This window comes from Meles meles, chromosome 3 (assembly GCF_922984935.1).
Source record: "Meles meles chromosome 3, mMelMel3.1 paternal haplotype, whole genome shotgun sequence".
Classification (NCBI taxonomy): Eukaryota; Metazoa; Chordata; class Mammalia; order Carnivora; family Mustelidae; genus Meles; species Meles meles.
Window position 1 is genome coordinate 140,738,551 of NC_060068.1, and position 21,806 is coordinate 140,760,356.

Sequence of the window (21,806 nt, forward strand, 5' to 3'; positions counted from 1 at the left end):
GTCAGAGGTGGGGAAGGACCGGAGACCATCCCCCACCCCCCACAGCAAGCACTGGGGTGAGGAAGTGAGGTGTGCAGGGCACAACATGGAAGAAAGACTCACTTTCAGGGTTCTGTGTCTACAGTTTTGTGACCCTGAGAGGGAGCCTCCCTCAACCTACACCCTGTGTGCCTCATGTCTCTCACTGGGTCTCAGCCCTGACCTGGCCCACTTCTCTCATCTTACACCTGAGGCCCACAGAGGGACAAAAACTTGTTCACCATTATACAGTTCTTCATGATGGAACCAGAATCAAAGCCAGCCTCCCTGACTCAAGTTGCAGGGTTTTATGTGCTAGTTTAATCATCCTCTGGGCACATAAATATACAATAAAGGCTCGGAAAAATCCTACAGCAAAGAAAACTTTAACTTCATTTAATTCAATGCCCCCTAAATTTAGTCACCCATAGAATTTTTTTCCCCCTGTGTAACACGTTAACATCTCGAGGAACTAATAGTTTCTGAGGACTAATTTGGAAAATACTGTTTCTGTGCTTATTTCTGCCTTTCTCCTAAAGTGGGATTATCCATGAAAATAGCTAAGCCTAATGATCACTAATTTACAAATTTATTTTTTAAAAAAGAGCATAAATGAGAGCAAAATTTGAAAGAACACAGAGAGTTACAATTAGATATATTTTCCACCAGCATTTCATTGACCTTAATTTAACCCTGCCTCCTCCCATTCCATTTGCTGCTCATGGCATTATCCCCTTGGGCCCATAGGTCCGAGACCAGGAGATGCCCATCAAGAGGAACTTTGTGTGGGTGTCCATTTATGTGGAGGATGGAAACCTCCACCCACCCCACTTCACCCAGCTCCACTATGAGGCAAGCATTCCTGACACCACGGCCCCTGGCACAGAGCTGCTCCAGGTCCGAGCCATGGATGGTGACCGGGGAACCAATGCTGAGGTCCACTACTCCCTCCTCAAAGGTGAGAGGCTTGGCTATGAGTCCAGAGCATGAGGGAAGAGTCTCTGGCAATAAGAAAAAGGCCCAGGGGCATGAATTTGCAAGTAGATCAAATGTCAGGTTCTCTAAGCTGTGGCAAATACCATTTCTAGAGCATTCTCTGGGATTATAATAACCTAACTTAATGTACTTCTGAAGATGGTAAGAATAATAACTAAGGGCCTACTTAAGTTATGGAAGAGTTTATATACGTATTATATAAATTCACCAATAACCGTATTTGTAAAGGATGCTTATGAAGTCCACGCAACATTTTAAAATGTAGTATCTGTGCCTTTATGACATAAAGGACCTATAAATACCTTATAAGAGGTATGGCACAGTTTTAGGAATTACATTTAGGAGTAACATTTTCTGTTAAGGCTGTATCATTTTTGTATCTGTCATACGGTTTTCCCCTCTCAAAAATGGGAACAATATTCCCTGTGCCAGAAAGTCTTTGTAAAGATTAAAAGAGAAGATATATGTTAATACATGTTGTATACCGTAAAATATTATATGAATGCCAAGGGTTTATTGCTATCATTGATAAGTGTTAATTATACATAATTAAAGAAACAAAAATGACAATATCTAGAATCCAACTAATTATTGATAATTATAATGTTTGATAATTCATAATTGATGATATTTAATAATTATTAACAAAGTTAATACTCCATAGAGCTAGATGCTGTGGAGGGACATAGTGAATGTGACTTGCTTTGTGCTCTCACAGAGCATAATGTTCATTTATTGCTTATATACTTTCTAGAAATCAGAGCTTTTGCATTTTTTTTTAAGAAATAGAAGTTGTTATATCTTGCCATGCGGCAGAAATCTATGCATCACTGAAGAACAGTAAAACAAATTCTAACCCATTAATTGCTTACTTTTTGTGATTTATGAACCACACTCACATCTTTTATCTCATTTTACCTCATTGACAACCCCATCGATGGAGGTACTAATTTCATTTTCCAAATAAGTTAAGATTAGTTTAAAAATAGTCTTCTGATTATAGCAGTAACACACACTTATTTTTTAAAACACAAGAGAAGCAGGAATATATGAAGAAGAAAATAGCACTCAGCCATAGTTTTCAGCACAAACAAAATCATTTTGTGTCTTTCCCGTTTGTCTTTTTGGTGCATCTTTTTGCCATAGTAAGATTGAAATGAATATACAATTTTGCGCCCCAATTTTTTCTCTCAGCGGTATAACATAAATTATAATTATACTTAGGTGGTTTACTTGGCTACGTTTTCTTTTTTGGCATTTTAATTAATTATTTATTTTTTATTTTTTAATAAACATATAATGTATTTTTATCCCCAGGGGTACAGGTCTGTGAATCGCCAGGTTTACACACTTCACAGCACTCACCATAGCACATACCCTCCCCAATGTCCATAACCCCACTCCTCCTCTCCCAGCCCCCCTCCCCCCAGCAACCCTCAGTTTGTTTTTTGAGATTAAGAGTCACTTATGGTTTGTCTCCCTCCAGATCCCATCTTGTTTCATTTATTCTTCATTATTCTTCATATCTTTCATTATTCTTCTCCTACCCCCTAACCCCCCATGTTGCATCTCCACTTCCTCATATCAGGGAGATCATATGATAGTTGTCTTTCTCGATTGACTTATTTCACTAAGCATGATACTTGGCTACTTTTAATAGAACTACTTTCAAACTGCAGTCTACCTATTGAAGCTGTATTCTTTGACAGAACTTAGGGTTTGTATCACATGGGCAAGTTGGGAAATCATCTCACTGGTCAGCTGGAGAATGGCTTCCATGAGTGGGGGGAATCAGATAGAATGTTTTGTGATGAAGCCCAGCTATTTGTTTGCCATTGAAATAATAAAATATGCACCTGAGTGATAAACAGCGTAAGAAGAGTAAAAAAGCAATACTTTCCTGAGGAGAAGACCTGCACCTTGTGGTGAGCAGAATTATTCAGGTGTTACTGAGCCATGGCATTAAATAGGTAATCATCTCATTCTAAGAAAAAAATGTGCCTGTGTGAGATGATGGATGTTAGCTAAACTTATTTTGACAATCACTTTGCAATATATATGTATATCAAATCGTTATGTTGTATTCCTTAAACCAACACAACATCATATGTCACTTATATCTCAGTAAAACTTGGGGGGGGAGTGTCAGTTATGCAAGATGAAATCCTAGAAATCTGCTGTATGACATAGTGCCTATAGTTAGCAATATTTTGCTATATCCTTAAACATTTTTTAAGAGGGAGCTTTCATAATATCTGTTCTTACCATGAAAAGAAAGAGAGAGGGAGGGAGATAAGGAGGAAGGGAGGGAAGGAAGGAAGGAAGGAAGGAAGGAAGGAAGGAAGGAAGGAAAGTAGGGAGGGAGGAAGGGAGTGTTGTCTAAATAAGGTCAGACTTTTAAAACTGCGATAACTTTGAGACACTTTTTTTTAGGGAAATACAATTAATTTTCAACATTTTTTTGTGAATCATATAATATTGTATAACTATAACTTTCCTTGAAGCTTAAATTTGAAATGTTATTATGCATTCATCAAAATAAATATTACATTTTAAAAGGGCTACAAAAAAGAGGCTACCAGATGTGGAAAAAGTACTCCCCCTTTATTCTCATTTGGGCTTCCTGATTAGTCAAAGACAAAGCTTTCCCTGGGTCCTAGAATCTCTTTAATTCTTCTTTAACACTTTCTACTCTTTGTTTTTACCATAGAAAGAGGATAGGTCTCAGGCTTACATCCTTTAGCAAGCAATAGATTTTATCCAGATTTTAATAAGATATTTTTCCCACTGTCTTGTTTCTATGGTAACCCCTGATTTATGGCAAGCAATAATGATTTTTCTTTTCTAAAGCAGTGATACAAAAGTTTGTTAAAATATTTTAAATTTAAGACAATGAGTCAGTTTAAAGGAAAATATCCATTCAATAATAATTCAAAATAGTAAAGGTAGGGGCTGGGTATTGAAAAAATTGTAAAGGCAATGTGAGAATGCCTGAAGTTTAGGAAATCCAGGAGTGGTAGAAAGGGCATTTGATCAGGAACCTCAAGGTCTGGGTGTTCTATCCAGTCCCTCCCCACTTAACTCTGTGCCACTCAACCCCAAAGCCTGACATGGAAGATCTTCCGACCATAGACTATACGGGGAACAGACGGAGTAGTGTTTTAATTCTCTCCTATGAAAGCCACAACTGAAATAGAGTGGAGTGTGCTTTTCCTACAAAGCATACGTTTCCTTTTTTTGCTTTCAAGACCTTCTGCAGCTCTGGTTCACAGCTTAATTTGTGACCAAAACTGAGTGATCATTTAAGCCGCCACTTACAGAGTACCTACTATGTACCCCATGTAAGGTATTTTATAAAGTAGGTATCTTCCCTATAAACTACATCATAATTAGATCCATGGTAACACGGGATGTAGATGTTTGTCCTTTCCAAGTTTTGTGTGATAGCCTTTTTACTGATCTAGAAAGTATATCTTGACCATGTGGGAAATTTCAGTTTGTCTTGTCTTTTGTTTCAGGGAACAGCGAGGGTTTCTTCAACATTGATACCCTGCTAGGCACCATCACTCTGGCCCGGAAACTTGATCAGGCAAATCATGCCCGGTATAGTCTGACAGTCAAGGCAGAAGATCAAGGCTCCCCACAGTGGCATGACCTGGCTACGGTGATCATTAATGTCTACCCCTCAGAGAGCAGTGCCCCCATCTTCTCCAAAGCTGAGTACTTCGTAGAGATACCCGAATCAATCCCTGTTGGCTCCCCAATCCTCCTTGTGTCAGCCACAAGCTCCTCAGAAGTTACCTATGAGTTAAGAGAGGGAAATAAGGATGGTGTATTCTCCATGAACTCATATTCTGGCCTCATTTCCACCCAGAAGAAACTGGACCATGAGAAAATTTCATCTTATCAGCTGAAAATCCGAGGCAGCAATATGGCAGGTGCATTTACTGATGTCATGGCTCTTGTTTACATCATTGATGAAAATGACAATGCTCCCATGTTCTTAAAGTCTATTTTTGTGGGCCAAGTCAGTGAAACAGCTCCTCTGTACAGCATGATCATGGATGAAAACAACAACCCCCTTGTGACTCGTGCTTCTGACAGTGACGAAGAAGCTAATTCCTTGTTGGTCTATGAAATTTTGGAGCCAGAGGCTTTGAAGTTTTTCAAAATTGATCCCAGCATGGGAACCCTAATCATCATATCAGAGATGGATTATGAGAGCATGCCTTCTTTCCAATTCAGCGTCTACGTCCATGACCAAGGAAACCCTATCTTATTTGCATCCAGGCCTGTCCAGGTCATCATCAATGTCAAAGATGTAAATGACTCTCCTCCCAGGTTCTCAGACCACGTATATGAAGTAGCAGTAGTGAAGCCCATCCATCGGGGTATGGAGCTCCTTGTCGTGCGGGCCAGCGACGATGACTCAGAAGTCAATTATAGTATCAAAACTGGCAATGCTGATGAAGCTGTTGCCATCCATTCCACCACAGGTCGTATATCTGTAGTGAATCCAGCTTTCCTGGGGGTCTCTAGGGAGCTCACTATCAGGGCTTCTGATGGCTTGTATCAAGATACTGCACTTGTAAAAATTTTTTTGACACAAGCCCCTAACACAAGTTTACAGTTTGATCAGATTGTCTACAGGGCAACAGTGAAGGAGAATTTACAGTATAGAAAGGCAGTGGTGATTCTTGGCGCCCAGGGCAATCACTTGAATGACACTCTTTCCTACTTCCTGTTGAATGGCACAGATATGTTTCATATGGTCAGATCAGCAGGTGTGTTGCAGACAAGAGGTATGGTGTTTGACAGAGAAGAGCAGGACACTTATGAGGTGGCAGTGGAATTGAGGGACAATCGGACCCCTCAGCGGGTGGCTCAAGCTCTGGTCAGAGTCTCTGTTGAGGATGTCAATGACAATCCCCCTCAATTTAAGCACCTGCCCTACTACACAATTATCCAAGATGGCACAGAGCCAGGGGATGTCCTCTTTCAGGTGTCTGCCACTGACGAGGACTTGGGGGTAAATGGTGCTGTAACATACGCATTTGCAGAAGATTACACATACTTTCGAATAGACCCCTATCTTGGGGACATATCACTGAAGAAACCCTTTGACTATCAAGCTTTAAATAAGTATCACCTCAAAGTCATTGCTCGGGATGGAGGAACCCCATCCCTCCAGACTGAGGAAGAGGTACTTGTCACCGTGAGAAATAAATCCAACCCACTATTTCAGAGCCCTTACTACAAAGTGAGAGTGCCTGAAAATATCACACTCTATACGCCAATTCTCCACACCCAGGCCCGAAGTCCAGAGGGACTCCGACTCATTTACAACATTGTGGAGGAAGAACCCCTGATGCTCTTCACCACTGACTTTAAGACTGGAGTTCTAACAGTAACAGGCCCTTTGGACTATGAGTCTAAGACCAAACATGTGTTCACAGTCAGAGCCACAGACACAGCTTTGGGGTCATTTTCTGAGGCCACGGTGGAAGTCCTGGTAGAGGACATCAATGATAATCCTCCCACTTTTTCTCAATTGGTCTACACTACTTCAATCTCAGAAGGCTTGCCTGCTCAGACTCCTGTGATCAAACTGTTGGCTTCTGACCAGGATTCAGGGAAGAACTGTGATGTCTCCTATCAGATTGTAGAGGATGGTTCAGATATTTCCAAATTCTTCCAGATCAATGGGAGCACAGGGGAGATGTCCACAGTTCAAGAGCTGGATTATGAAACTCAACAACACTTTCATGTGAAGGTCAGGGCCATGGATAGAGGAGACCCCCAACTCACTGGTGAAACTCTTGTGGTTGTTAATGTATCTGACATTAATGATAACCCCCCAGAGTTCAGGCAACCTCAGTATGAAGCCAATGTCAGTGAGCTGGCAACCTGCGGACACCTGGTTCTTAAAGTCCAAGCTCTTGACCCTGACAGCAGGGACACCTCCCATCTGGAGTACCTGATTCTTTCTGGAAATCAGGACAGGCATTTCTCCATTAACAGCTCATCAGGAATAATTTCTATGTTTAACCTTTGCAAAAAGAACCTGGACTCTTCTTACAATTTGAGGGTAGGTGCTTCTGATGGGGTCTTTCAGGCAACCGTGCCAGTGTATATCAACACTACAAATGCCAACAAGTACAGCCCAGAGTTCCAGCAGCATGTTTATGAGGCAGAATTAGCAGAGAATGCAAAGGTGGGAACAAAGGTCATTGAGTTGCTAGCCATAGATAAAGATAGTGGTCCCTATGGTACTGTAGATTATACCATCATCAATAAACTAGCAGGTGAGAAGTTTTCCATAAACCCCAATGGCCAGATCACCACTCTGCAGAAACTGGATCGGGAAAATTCAACAGAAAGAGTTATTGCTATTAAAGTCATGGCTCAGGATGGAGGAGGAAGAGTGGCCTTCTGCACTGTAAAGATCATCCTGACAGATGAAAACGACAACCCTCCACAATTTAAAGCATCTGAGTACACAGTGTCCATTCAGTCCAATGTCAGTAAAGATTCCCCAGTTATTCAGGTGTTGGCCTACGATGCAGATGAAGGTCAGAATGCAGATGTCACCTACTCAGTGGACTCAATGGAGGACTTGGATGAAGAAGTCATTGAAGTCAACCCAACTACTGGTGTTGTCAAGGTGAAGGAGAGCTTGGTGGGATTGGAAAATCGGGCCTTTGACTTAAAAATCAAAGCCCAAGATGGGGGCCCTCCTCACTGGAACTCCCTGGTCCTGCTACGACTTCAGGTCGTTCCTAATGAAGTATCCTTGCCCAAATTTTCTGAACCTCTGTATACTTTCTCTGCATCTGAAGATCTTCCAGAAGGGTCTGAAATTGGTTCTGTTAAAGCAGTGGCTGCTCAAGATCCAGTCATCTATAGTCTAGTGCAGGGCACTACCCCAGAAAGCAACAAGGATGGTGTCTTCTCCTTGGACCGAAACACAGGAGTTCTAAAGGTGAGAAAGGCCATGGACTATGAGTCCACCAAATGGTACCAGATTGATTTAATGGCACATTGTCCCCATAATGATACTCACTTGGTTTCCTTGGTCTCTGTCAATATCCAAGTGAAAGATGTCAATGACAATAGACCTATATTTGAGGCTGATCCCTATAAGGCTGTTCTCACTGAGAATATGCCAGTGGGGACCTCAGTCATTCAAGTGACCGCCAATGACGAGGACACTGGCAGTGATGGCCAGGTGAGCTACAGGCTGCCAGTGGACCCTGGTAGCAATATCCATGAGCTCTTTGCCATTGACAGTGAGACTGGCTGGATCACCACACTCCAGGAACTTGACTGTGAGACCCACCAGAACTACCGTTTTTATGTGGTGGCCTATGACCATGGAAGGACCATCCAGCTATCTTCTCAGGTTCTTGTTGAAGTCTCCATTACAGATGAGAATGACAACGCTCCCCAGTTTGCTTCTGAAGACTACAGAGGGTCTGTGGTTGAGAACAATGAACCTGGTGAACTTGTGGTCACTCTTAAAACCTTGGATGCTGATATCTCTGAGCAGAACAGACAGGTCACCTGCTATATCACAGGTAAGGATAACTGTCTTGGAATGGAAGCACTGGGGTACATTGAAAAAACTATAGTAGGAGGTGCCCTAAGACATGGATTCAAGTCCTGGCTCTGCCACCTATTAGCGATGTGACCTTGCATAGATCAATTAACCTTCCAGGACCTTGGTTGCTTCATCTATAGACTTTGCATGCCTGTTCTCATTCACCTTACAAGGATGCTTGTAAGATCTAACTTGAAAAAGCTCTTGAGAGCCTCCTATAAATTAGAAAGTGTTTTGTAGAGAGAATTTCTTGTTTCTTTAGGCAGAGTAGACAGAATAGAAGGGAGATACTGTAAATGGTCTCAGCTTCTAGGGAATGGAGAAGACATCAGTAATGGTATGATCCATGAAAACTCTGTGGAGTGTATTCCGCCTCGAGCAAGTTGTGGATACTAGAAATACTCCTTAAGTCAATCATAAGACTTAAGTGTTAGAGTGAAAACCCTTCCATAGATATGATTCCACCTCAATCCTTCATTTCACACACAGATAGGGGCACAAGGTCACACTCCAAGCTTGAGTCAGGTCTGGGATTAAAACCACACCCTATGAATTATTTTCCCCAGTGGATACCTACTGCAAACCTAAATTTATCCCAGCCCCTGTCCAGTGGCTGAACCAGCTAGCCAGTGGCCAAAAAAGACTTTCTTTACTTCTCTCTCTTTTTAAAAAGATTTTATTTATTTATTTGTCAGAGAGAGAGACAGAGAGAGAGAGAGAGAGAGAGAGAGCATAAGCTGGGGCAGGGGGAGAAGCAGGCTCCCCACTGAGCAGGGAGCCCAATGCCAGACTCGATCCCAGGTGGGATCATGACCTGAGCTGAGGGCAGGCACCCATGCATCCTAGGAGTTTCTCTACTTCTCAGTGTCCTTTTCCCCCTATCCCAGGTGCCATGTCATCCCATCCCTATAGACATGGCTCCATCTGCTATCACATCTCTCTGACCGGAAATGAATGAACCTAAAGTTCCAACCAAGAATCATAGACTCTTATAGAAACAGATCCTGGAACAGTGTCATTAGAAATATGGAAATTTAGGGAAATAGAATCTTATAATATCGGACTATGAAAAACACAAAGTCTTAACATCTCTGAGTAATAGAATAAATGTCAGTAGATCATCAATTCCTGGAATAGTTGAGTCTTAGAACTCTGGAATCTTGGAATCTCATAAATCCATCTCCTCTATCAGTGATTGGGGTCAAGGAAAGATGACTCAGAAGCAAACCTAGTGATCCATGGGAACCTCCACTTAGTTGGTGTCCTCATGGGTAAAATAAAACCTCAGAGAGCTTAGTGTTGTTGATCACTTTCCACTCCTCTACTGTTGAACAGATACTAGATATAAGACGGTTTTTGTATAAAATGGAAATATGCTTCTTTTTAACTTCCCCCAGTCTTCCCAAAGCACACACACAAAAAATAAGAAACCTGTACCTCAGCTACATATTTTAGAGTGATGCTTCTCACAGTGATAATTCCACTTAATAGGAGGCCTTTGAAGTCAGAAGAACCTTAGTAACACCAAATAACTGACTCAATATAGAACTGTGGGTCTCTGGTTAAGGGAGGAAATTTTTGTCTTTCCTAGAAACCCTAAAAAAAATTGTCATGTGGGCAGCCACCTAAGGCACAAAGCCTGGTTCATTCCTATTCCTTGAATTCTGGAAGCTCTGTCCATCTTTTTAGAGGGAGATCCCTTGGGCCAGTTTGGCATCAGCCAAGCTGGAGAAGAATGGAGGATTTTCTCAAGGAAGACCCTGGACCGTGAACACACCGCCAAGTACTTGCTCAGAATCACAGCTTCCGATGGCAAGTTCCAGGCTTCAGTCCTTGTAGAGATCTTTGTCCTGGACATCAATGATAACAGCCCACAATGCTCACAGGTGAGAGCCTTGTGAGGGTGAGGTGGCATTAGAGGCAAAGAAGTGAAGGCCAAAAGGAAGGAGGAAGACTCAGGGGACTATCTCTGAGGCTGGGCATCACTGATCAGTCCTTGCTTCTCCTCAGCTAGCCTCAGACTCGTGTCCTAAGCAGGGTGCATTCTGGGTAATTCCTCCCCTCCCTCCCCGGCAAAGGGATGTCACCAAGCCCTTTAGAACTTTTGGTTCATACTTCTACTCCTACACTCCTTTCAAAAGTGACTCTCCGCAAAATATATCCAGAAAAGTAACTTTTTCAAAAAAAGATTTTATTTATTTATTTGACAGACAGAGATTACAAGTAGGCAGAGAGGCAGGCAGAGATAGAGAGGAGGAAGCAGGCTCCCCCCGCTGAGCAGAGAGCCCGATTCAGGGCTCAATCCCAGGGACCTGGGATCATGACCTGAGCTGAAGGCAGAGCCTTTAACCCACTGAGCCACCCAGGCACCCCCAGAAAAGTAACTTCTTCATTCTATAAACAGTCTGCTGTGCCCAGTGGGAAAATCTCTCCACCACTCTGCTTGGGCTCATTATCAAAAACATCCGAAGAAAACTGCCCTCAGAGACATCTCACACTGCCCCCATGCCCATATTATGCATATCCCCACATCTACATGGGTGATAGAGACCACCACAGATGCCCTCCTTGAGGTTATATGTATACACAAACATGCAGACAGGACAGTTACATTTTTGCTGTGGACTTCATTTAATTCAACCCTAAATTTCCTGTGAAAACAAATGTTGAATGGTGGTGGTAGTGTGTGTGTGTGTTAGGGAAGGAACTGTGTTCTTAGAGGACATAAATGAACAATCATTGTTCTATAGCTTTGTGTTTAAACATATTTTTAAAAATTCAGTAGATAGTTTTAACTTTGGGGGATTTGCATTACCTCAAAGTTTTCAGATAAAGTTAAACTATTAACATTTTACTTTTATAACATTTTAAGATACAATAATTCAAATTTACATTAAAAAACTCTAGCCATTTAGTATATATACATAAATGCAAACTTACATATACTCACCCATATACCCATACACAAAGGATCATCTACAACTCTAATATACATGCAAATACCTATACATATATACAACCAGATACGTAAGCATATACCTATATACCACAACACTCATCCATCTGTATACCCAGCCGTACATGGAAATATATGTATGTAACTCCCACAAACATACTTACACATGTATTTGCATATATACACTTCACTTATTTGCACACATGTAAGTAATACAGACCTTGTAACAAAAAAATACACATGTCCCATCACCTTTTCTTCCTCTGTCTTTTACACTCTAACCACATAAAATCATAGTAGAAAAAGAGAACCTATGTTATCAGGATGCATGGAAAAATGCCTTTGCAGGATCCAAGATGACCACCAAGATGACCAAGGTGGTCTCAGAAGGGCAGTCCTTTTGGGGAGGATGGTAGCCACACTTTCTTCCTCTTTTCCTTAGACAGCCTTACAACCAGCTGCATCCTCCCCATGCTAGAGGAGGCCAGGATCAAGCCCACCCTGGCCTTCCCACAGGTGGTCAACAGCATCACTAGAGCCAGAGAAAGGAGGCTTGTGGAGTCCATCTCTACAGCCCACTCAGGCCCAAAGCCTCCATCGAGAGTACTTACAGAGGTTCATGTTCACCTACCCCCTGCAGTAGGGGAAGACAGTTTGCTTGGAGCCTGTCCCCAGAGATAGCAGTTATAGAAACACTGGGCTCCCAGGGAGCTCCAGCCTTTCCCCTGTGCCACATCACTTGCTATGAAGGCACCTACAGTGGAGGGAGGGTGGGACAGGCCCTGAGGGCCATGGGGTTCCAGATCTGATTCAAATGGCCAAGAGTCTGTCTTGTGGTGTGGACAGGGAGTGAGCATGACAGCATGGCCTCACCACAGAGACCAGGATGCTTGGCCTGGAGTGAGTAGCTTGACCTGACACCTTCCAGAATGCCTCAAATCAGACCCATCTCAACCTCATCCAGAAGTTTCAGAGGGCCCCTGTGGAGTAGGTGGTAGCAGGTCCTTCTAGCTCCAACTGTGGGTTTTCATTGGTGGAATTCTCACTCATTCTGTCTTTTCTGACTAGTCCTCTTGTCATCCTGCTTCTTGTTTTTAATCTCCATTTCCTTGCATTTTTCAACTTATTCTCTTTGTTTCACCCCTGCCCTGATTCTCTCTCTCCCTCTTCCCCATCTTGCTTTCTGATCTCTCTCAGCTTCTGTCTCCCCTGTAACTCTGCCTCTCTCTTGATCTAGGGGTATCTTCCATAATCTCCCCCTTCTTTTTCTTCCATTTCCAGCTTCTCTATACTGGCAAAATCAGTGAAGATATATCTCCAGGACACTTCATTTTGAAAGTTTCTGCAACAGACTTGGATTCTGATACCAATGCTCAGATCACATATTCTCTGCATGGTCCTGGGGCAGATGAATTTAAGCTGGATCCTCATACAGGTGGGTTTCCTGAGCTGCAGGATTAAACTAAGAACTTATTTAATTAATATCAGTGCCCAATACCATGCTAGGTTCCTTAGAGAAGAAACAGAAATTCACCTATCCATCCACCTATCCATCCATCCACCCATCCACCCATCCACCGATCCATCCATTCACTCAGCAAACATATTGGCAGCATGTGCCAAGCATTGCACTAGATGGTGGGGACATAATCAACAGACAGATAAGATCTGGGTCTTGTGGGAAAGGCAGTTATTGAATGAGTGGTTTGAAATCTGCTGAGTTAGGAAAAAAATGCAGGATGCTAAGGGGAGGTTTGACAGGAGTGAGGAGGGGTGCTTGGGAGCGGAGTTAAGGGGGTGGTAGGGATGGATGCTCAAGGCAGAAGGAGAATTTATACAAGAACTTTATTTTAGGAAAGAGTGCGTACATCTGAGGTCATGATGGAAGACAAGAAACTTGTGCACAGAGGGGCGGAGAGAGGCCAAAGGTGGGGGTCGGGGTGAAAATCCCTCCTTTAGAGCCACAAGAGGATTTGGGCAGATGAGCTTCATGGTTAAGGACATGATCTCAAGAGGCATATGTTGCAGACCTCAATGTACTATTCTAAGAATCCCAAGAGATGAAGTATACAGATGTTCTGAGCAGGTCTGGCACATTTTAAGAGCTCAGTAGATAAGGTTGCCATTGTCATTATTGTTAGACGGCAAAGCACAGAGGTGGAAGCAGAGAGCCCTGCAGGGTAGACCACCAATGCCTGGGAGAGGTTGGGCTGTGAGAGTCTGGTGGAGAAGACAGGGTGAGGTCTGCTTCCTTTGGAAGAGCAACCCCACAGTGGGATCCCTGTCCTGATGCTATGAGGGGAGGGTGTGGGGACGGGCAGGACAGAAGGCCCAGGTCACAGAGGACTAGCTGCTGAACTTGGCTTAGAACCAGTAGTTCAAAGGATGGCTTGGAGATTCCTGAGCAGGGAGGTGGTAGGTGAGTGGTGTCCCAGGAAGCTGTCTGGATAGATAGGAGACAATATTGTCCTTTTTCATTCCAGCATGGGCATGCTGAGTCACCCCAGGAAGGTTACCTAATCTCTCTCTGCTGCTGTTTGTTCAGCTGTAGGATGATTGGTGGGGTCTTGAAAAAAAATGCTGGGTGGTTTTTCTCAATATGGAAATAATACATGCTCATTGTATAAAAATTCAAACGCTGTAGGCATATATTATGCAGAAATTAGAAAGAAAATATGATGACAATCCCCCCCCTCCAAAGATAAGCACTCTAGAATACCATTCTGTGGCTTGCTTTTTTTTTTTTTTCATATAGCAACACCTTGGAGATAATAACAAGGCATTACATAAAACTCTAACATAATTCCTTCTAGGCTGCACAGTAACTTACTGTATGGCTAAATCATGATATATTCAGCCAGTTCCTTTTTGAAAGACATACATAGTATTTTCAGTATGCTGCTATTATAAACAATGCTGGAGAGAATATCTTTATATATACGTTTTTATCCTTGGGTTGACTATTCCACTGGAATATCCACTGTGAACCAAAGGATAAACACATTTTATGTGTTGTTAGAAATTGCCTCCTTGCCCTTTAAAAATGTCGTGCCTCTTTTTAGCTTGTTGGTGAGGAATTAGGGAGATAGACAGGTGTGGGACTGAACTTCTTTCCTAATTGTACTGTAGGCAGGACTGACCCCTTTATGTCATGGAGTGACAAAACTCCGTGTGCCTCTGGTTGTCTTGCATAGATACCTAGAAGGCAAGTGCTGGAGTAATGTGCCCCAGGGAAAGCTCACCTGATGTCGTTTCTCTGGCCAGGGGAGCTGACCACCCTTACAGCCCTGGACCGAGAGAAGAAGGATACGTATAGCCTTGTTGCCAAGGCGACAGATGGAGGTGGCCAGTCATGCCAGGCAGATGTGATCCTCCATGTGGAGGATGTGAATGACAACGCCCCCCATTTCTTCCCCAGCCACTGTGCTGTGGCTGTCTTCGACAACACCACAGTTAAGACCCCTGTAGCTGTGGTGTTGGCCCGGGATCCTGACCAAGGTGAGGAGTATTGGAGGCTGTTCACTCACAGGGTCACCTGGGGTGAGGGTTTGACTGTGTGTTGCTCTGGGATATAGCAAGGACTCTGTCTCCTTACTGAGTCCACGAACACTCACAAGAGGAAAATGTTTGCCCACAAACCGCATACCTAAGTGCTAGGTGACAAAAGATTTAGGCAATGTTTTGAGGCCTGTACAGGGCCTTTCAGCCTCATTGTTTCTCACTGGCTTTCAGGCCTAGAGCCCTTTCAATTCTGCTGTTTACACTCAGGACATTTTAAATGCAAACATCTAATCTGAAATACACCAATCAGAACAATTCAACTCCAATTAATTTGCCACAAGAAAGGAATTTTGGGCACAAACTCTATTAAGCTTATTAAATTCCTTGATCCATTATCTATACAATAAAGTGGAATCATTCTCAGTATTTTACATGTGCATTTTAATGACACTATTTGCACTAGAGTTAATTCCTTTTTTTTTAGAATTTACAAGGCAAATTAGATTCATGCACGAGTATTTGTTCCATATTGTACCAATTATAATTTCTGCCACCAGGAAGCATTTTGTGTGTGTGCATATATATGTGTATGTATATTTATGTCTATATACAGTGCACATGTCCAATTTTCTTGAGTTTTAGCTTGGCATTGAAGGAGATGGGAGATTTTGGGAGGGATGTAGGCGTTCAAGAGGGGGAAAATAGAGTAGAGGCATCGAATAGCTACAAGGCCCTAGAATGCTCACTAGCTAGTACTTGCACACTTTCAGGGACAGGAAGCTCCCTAGTTCCTAGGCAACTACTCTACTCACTTTCCATGGAACCCTCCCCCCTCCACGCCCCGCCGCACTTCCTAGCAGCTCCCTACCAACCTTTGTGGTACATCAGAGAAGTATCAAGTGCTACCTATTTTGAGTAGGCACCCATCAGTCCTGGTCTGTCCCTCTGTAGTCACACACATCTCCTAGACTTCTGCCCACGAGAGCCCTTCCAAGGCCAGGAGGTGACGATTATCTGCTCCAGCCCCAAGCTTTCCTTTCTGGGTAAAGGAAACCTAGTTTCTTCAGTTACATGCTTCTTCTCACGCCCTCTTTCCAGGGCACATCCTGTGGCCTCGTACCAGTTTACCATTAACCCTTCAAAACTGTTATCATTCTAATCCAGATATTCCACCCAGATATTCCAAATGCGGCCTGACCAGAAACTCCCCCTCTCTAGAAAAATTATGGTCTCTCCAGAAAAATGTATGTATGGGGAAACTGCATGGTATGTGCATTTAATGTATGTAATTCCACTATTGTAATAGGCAGTTCTTGCCACCATTCCACCAAAAGGGTGTGTGCCCCTGGTGTGTGTGCGATGTGAGACCCTCAGGCTCAGGGCACGCACTCCTCCCACTGGGTGAGGATCTCCCGGCTGAGCAGTCAGTACTGGTGTTCCTCCTACACTGTGGCCCCTACTGCTTCATCTAGCACACAGCCAAAGAACATAATAGACTCTGAGCCAGAGGTGAAGAAACACTGTGTGTTTTGATTTGCTAAGAATTTTTCATGGGTATGTGTGTTTCCTTAACTTTTTATTTTGACATAATTATAGACTCATAGGAAGTTGCTAAAATAGTGCTGAGAAACCCCTGCACCCTCCCCTCCAGCTTCCCCCAATGGTGGCATTTTAGCTGTTATAGGAAATTGGTACTGGGACATTCCTGGTAACTGGATTATAAGCCTTACTCAGATTTCACCAGTTTTTATATGCACTCATTTGAACATGTGCATGTGAGCACATGTCTTTGTGTGTCTAGTTCTATTCAGTCTTATCCCACATAGCATGTCATGTAACCACCACCGCCATCAAGACATAGAATTGCTCTATCACAACCAAGGAACTTGCTCTAGATGGCTTTGACCTTGCACAATTTTCACTTTATAATCTGGCCTTGGACTCTAATCTCCACATAAACATTTTCAGATAATCTAATAGGTTTGCAGATGCCCCACTCCCAAGAACCTTTCTATGAAGCCCTGAACTCACCCTCCTCCTGGTAAAGAATCTCCCACTGAGAGATTCTCACTCTTTTTTTTTTTTTTTAGTAATTATTTTTATTAATATATAATGTATTATTTGCCCCAGGGGAGAGATTCTTACTTTTAACACAGCCTGAGCATGTTAGCCTCTATGGGGACCCTCTGCGCCAGGCCTTCCTGTGGCTAGAAAGTTTGCTGCAGATGGGGCCAGAGGAGGGTCTCTCAGTATGAACTGTACCCTTGGTCTCCCCAACAGGTACCAATGCCCAAGTGGTTTACTCTCTGACGGACTCTGCTGAAGGCCATTTTTCCATTGAGGCCACCACGGGTGTGATTCGGCTGGAGAAGCCACTACGGGTCAGGCCACAGGAAGCACTGGAGCTCACTGTCCGTGCCTCTGACCTGGGAACCCCGATACCACTGTCCACTCTGGGCACAGTCACTGTCTCAGTGGTAGGCCTTGATGACTATCTGCCTGTGTTCCTGAACACTGAGCATAGTGTGCAGGTGCCCGAGGATGCCCAGCTTGGCACAGAGGTGCTGCGGCTGGCCACCCTCACTCGCCCCAGTGCCAAGAAGACCAGCTACCGTGTGGTCAGCGGGAACGAGCAGGGGAGGTTCCGCCTGGATGCCCTCACAGGTGAGCCAGTGCCGAGGCAGCCCCACCCCCTACATGCACCTGCACACACGGGGTCTTGGGGAACACTGACTTCTTCACACACGGGGTGTGGGTGCCCCATACAGACCCTCCCAGGACAAAACTTCTTTGGTTCTTTTTTCATTCTGCATCTTTCCAGGTCCCAAGTCCCTCTTCCACTCTGGGGCCAGCGTATGTGGGGACCCCCCCTTATTCCTCCATGTCCCCACCCAGGATGCTTGACAACCCACTCTTTTCCTACAGTTTATAGCTTCATGGTCCCAGCTCAGGACCAGCCCCCGGAGGCTGAGGCCACTCTCTGTCCTTGGGTGACCAAGCACTTGCTGCAATCTGGGGCATAAGTTTCCCAGGGCAGAGCTACCTACTTCCCTCCTACAGCCCTCCCCAAATACCCCTGCCCCCCCGACTCTCCACTTATTCTCATGAAGAGAACTAGGAAACAGTCTCTTCTTTCTTCCTAGCCACAGAAGAGTCTAAGTCAGACTCATAGAATCTCGTGGAAGGGCCTCAGAGGCTGCCCAGGTCAGATTCCCCCTCACAGCACCCTTGCAATGGTACTCTCTACTTCCTAGAGCAGCTGTCTTATCATTGAGCAGTACTTTTGAATGGTTGTACTATGGAGACTTTAAACATGTGAAAATAGAACAGTGTAATGAACCCCACATTCCCATCATCCAGCTTCGGTAATTGTTAATATGTGCACATCTGATTTCACATTTGCCCTTCACCACCACGCCCATGCATACATACTGCATTTGGTTCATAGGCAGTATTTTAAGTCTCTTTTAATCTCTAACATTTTCCTCTCCTTCTCTATTAACCCCACAATCCAACTAATGAAACTTGGGTCATGTGCTGGGCAGAATTTTTGCTATTTTGGATTGACTAGTAGTTGTATCTTTTTGATGTTATGTATCTCTCTAGCCCCTATGTTTCTCATAAATGACATCTGGATTTAAGACCTTGATCAGGTTCAAGCTTAATTTGTGGCAATAGTGCTTCATAGATGATGCTGGGCTGTACTTGGCACAGTTAGGAGGCATATAATAATTAATTATATAATTAATTTTGGTTTTCCTGAGGTTAAGATTGACAATGAGCCTGACCCATTCATTATAGAGTTCTTCATCAGCTGTCCTTCTAATGGTTTTAGCAACCTTACATGATCATTTCCTAGGTAAATTATTTCATTAGGTCCAGGAAAATGGTGATCTTCTGATTTTATCATTCCTCATTCATTTACTAACTAGAATTTTTTCATAAAAAAGAGTTTTCTACCATTAAATATTTGGTTATCCAGGAACAGTATGATAAATCCTTCTTCTTTTCCAAATTTCAGAGAAATAAATCTATGCTCTAGCAGTTCATTGAACAATTTTGGATATTATAAAACTTCATAATCTAAGTTCTGTCATTTACTAGGCAGGCGAACTTGAGAGCACCAGTTGACTCACCTAGAAAATGGGAACCATAGTTGTTCCTACTCTACAGAATTATTATTGATCTACATGAGAAAGATTTAGCATTACAGATTGAAATGAGATTTCAATGAAATAGAGATAAATGAGGGAAACACTGCTGTTCAGAATGACAATAACGAAAATGAGAGGAGATGGAGGGGGAGTGGTGGGGAAGGTAATGAGGAAACAAAACAAAGACGGTGAGGTAAGAGATGAAAGATGAGATGATGGAGGAGATGAAGGACGAGATGATGTATATGACAGAGGGGAAAGAGGAGATGATGGAGGAAATGATAGAGTAGATGATGGAAGAGAGGAAGGAGATGATGGAAGGACCAAGGAAGGACTTGGTGGAGATGATGGAAATGGTGGAGGAGAAAATGGAAGAGATTGTGGAGGAGATAGAGGAGATCTGTCTCCCAACCCTGTGCCTCTCTTTGGGTTTGGCCCAAGACCCCTCAGATCTCTGCCTTTGCAGTCCCAAATACTTCATTGCTCCCATCATCTCTTGTTTCCTCAGGGATCCTGTATGTCAACAAGAGCCTGGATTTTGAGACAAGCGCCAAGTTCTTCCTATCCATAGAATGCAGCCGGAAAGGCTCTTCCTCCCTCAGTGACATGACCACAATCGTGGTCAACATCACTGATGTCAATGAACACCGACCCAGATTCCCCCAGGATCTGTACAGCACGAGGGTCTTAGAGAATGCCTTCGTGGGTGACGTTGTGCTCACAGTAAGGACATGTAACTTTGCCCTTTGGGGGGGCATGGACTTGGGTGGATTCCCCCCACCCTGATGTTTATGAGTATGGGTTAATTGATCAATTTATACACTATAGATTTAACTCGGACTTGCAGCCACTTGGCCAAGCTGTTTCTCATGACACAGGGTCTCAGGGCTATGTTTGATAAGGTCTAGATCAGGTACTGATAGATTGGGACATAGGAGAGACCCCAGAGAATCACCAGAGGCTTCAAGGTCTGGGAAGGGCCTGGAATATTAGTGTGTATAGGGGGAGGAGCACCAAATAACACCTCTTTGCATTTAAACACATAAATGCTCCCCTACTACACAGAGTGAAACTAAACTCTCTATGCCCATATTCAAGATTCTCTATGACCCCTCTTTATTCTGCCTTCTGGTCTTATCTCCTTTCACTCTCTAACATGCGTCCTATGCTCCAACCACACAAGATGTATCTTTCCCTAAACAGCCTCTATACTTTCACACATTCTGGGCTCATGCCTGGAATGGCTCCATTCCCAGAAGCCCTCTTTATCCTTCTGAGACTCATGAATGCTTTTCTAATCTCCCCAGGTAGAATTTATCCCCGTGTTCTCTGTGCTGTCATAAAGCTAATCATACTTTGCCCCAAATTAGAATTACCCATAAAATTAGACATTAAACTTCCTGTGGGTATATTCACTTTGGCACATCCCTCACTTCCTAGCTCAGGACCTAGCACCCTGTCAGTATGAGTGAAGGAGTAAATGAATGAACCATGGCATGCTGAAATCTATACTAGGATATAAAACGAAGAGATTCTTTGGTAGGGGTAACTACCAGTCCAGTGGCAGTCATTGGCGTAGGGACATATCTGCCCCCTTACACTCCCAGGGTCAATTTTCCTTTCTGGCCCTCTTGCCCTACATTCACAACTAGCCTCCCACTGCTGCAGGTGTCAGCAACTGATGAAGATGGACCTGCAAATAGTGCCATCACCTACAGCCTAGTAGGAGGGAACCAGCTCGGACACTTTGCAGTCCATCCCAAGAAGGGGGAGCTACAGGTGGCCAAGGCCCTGGATTGGGAACAGGTGAGTGATGTGGGAGGGGCCCAATCTGAGCTTATGCGAGGAGAGAGATGGCCCCAGTGCAGGTTCAGATGATGAACTGTGGTCAACACCCCTCGCTGACTTCTCCAGACTCGTCTTCAGTGCCTCACACTTGTTTTCTCTGTGTGGTCTCTATTGCCTGTGAGGCCAGAGGCAGGAAGGAGACTAAGTGGCCCTTAACCCCCACAGGAGGAGCCCAGGCTAGCTTCTTAGTATTGGCCAGGAATCATTAGATCATTATAACAAATTATCATTTGTTGAGCACCTGCTCTGTGCCAGCAACTTTGCTAAGTGCTTTATTACATTATGCCATTTGGTTCTTAAAATAATCCTAGGGGGTGGGTCCTGATATCCTCACAGGTGTTTAGTTACCTTCCCAAGTTCTCACAGCTGGTAAGTGGTAGAACTGGAGATCAGACTTATTTCTTCCTGACTCCAAAACCTGGACCCTAAAATAATATGGGTGGGTAATGGAGGCGGGCATAGGGAAGTGCCTCCATCTTATTTTTCTGAAAACATTAGTGATGAGTCGTGGGGCAGAACTGAGAGGTCTTGTTGCTAACTCTTCACTGGCATCTTGCTATAGATTTCTAGCTATTCCCTGAGACTCCGAGCCACAGACAGCGGGCGGCCCCCACTGCACGAAGACATAGACATTGCTATCCAAGTGGTTGATGTCAATGATAACCCACCAAGATTCTTCCAGCTCAACTATAGCACCTCTGTTCAGGTACGCTTGAGCTTCCAAAGAAATCCT

At 43.7% G+C, this 21,806-nt stretch overlaps 1 protein-coding gene across 2 annotated transcripts in view; it reads left to right on the forward strand.

Annotated features, from left to right (window-relative positions):
• The window catches only part of FAT2 (FAT atypical cadherin 2), an 80,444-nt gene that overhangs the window by 36,517 nt on the left and 22,121 nt on the right, over nt 1-21,806 (forward strand). For both annotated transcript variants that reach the window (XM_046000247.1, XM_046000248.1), the window contains exons 9-17: nt 766-976; nt 4,533-8,591; nt 10,304-10,500; nt 12,852-13,005; nt 14,835-15,068; nt 17,352-17,735; nt 19,734-19,948; nt 20,894-21,031; nt 21,636-21,779. In XM_046000247.1, coding sequence (XP_045856203.1) covers nt 766-976; nt 4,533-8,591; nt 10,304-10,500; nt 12,852-13,005; nt 14,835-15,068; nt 17,352-17,735; nt 19,734-19,948; nt 20,894-21,031; nt 21,636-21,779 — 5,736 coding nt within the window. The remainder of the gene's footprint in view (nt 1-765; nt 977-4,532; nt 8,592-10,303; nt 10,501-12,851; nt 13,006-14,834; nt 15,069-17,351; nt 17,736-19,733; nt 19,949-20,893; nt 21,032-21,635; nt 21,780-21,806) is intronic.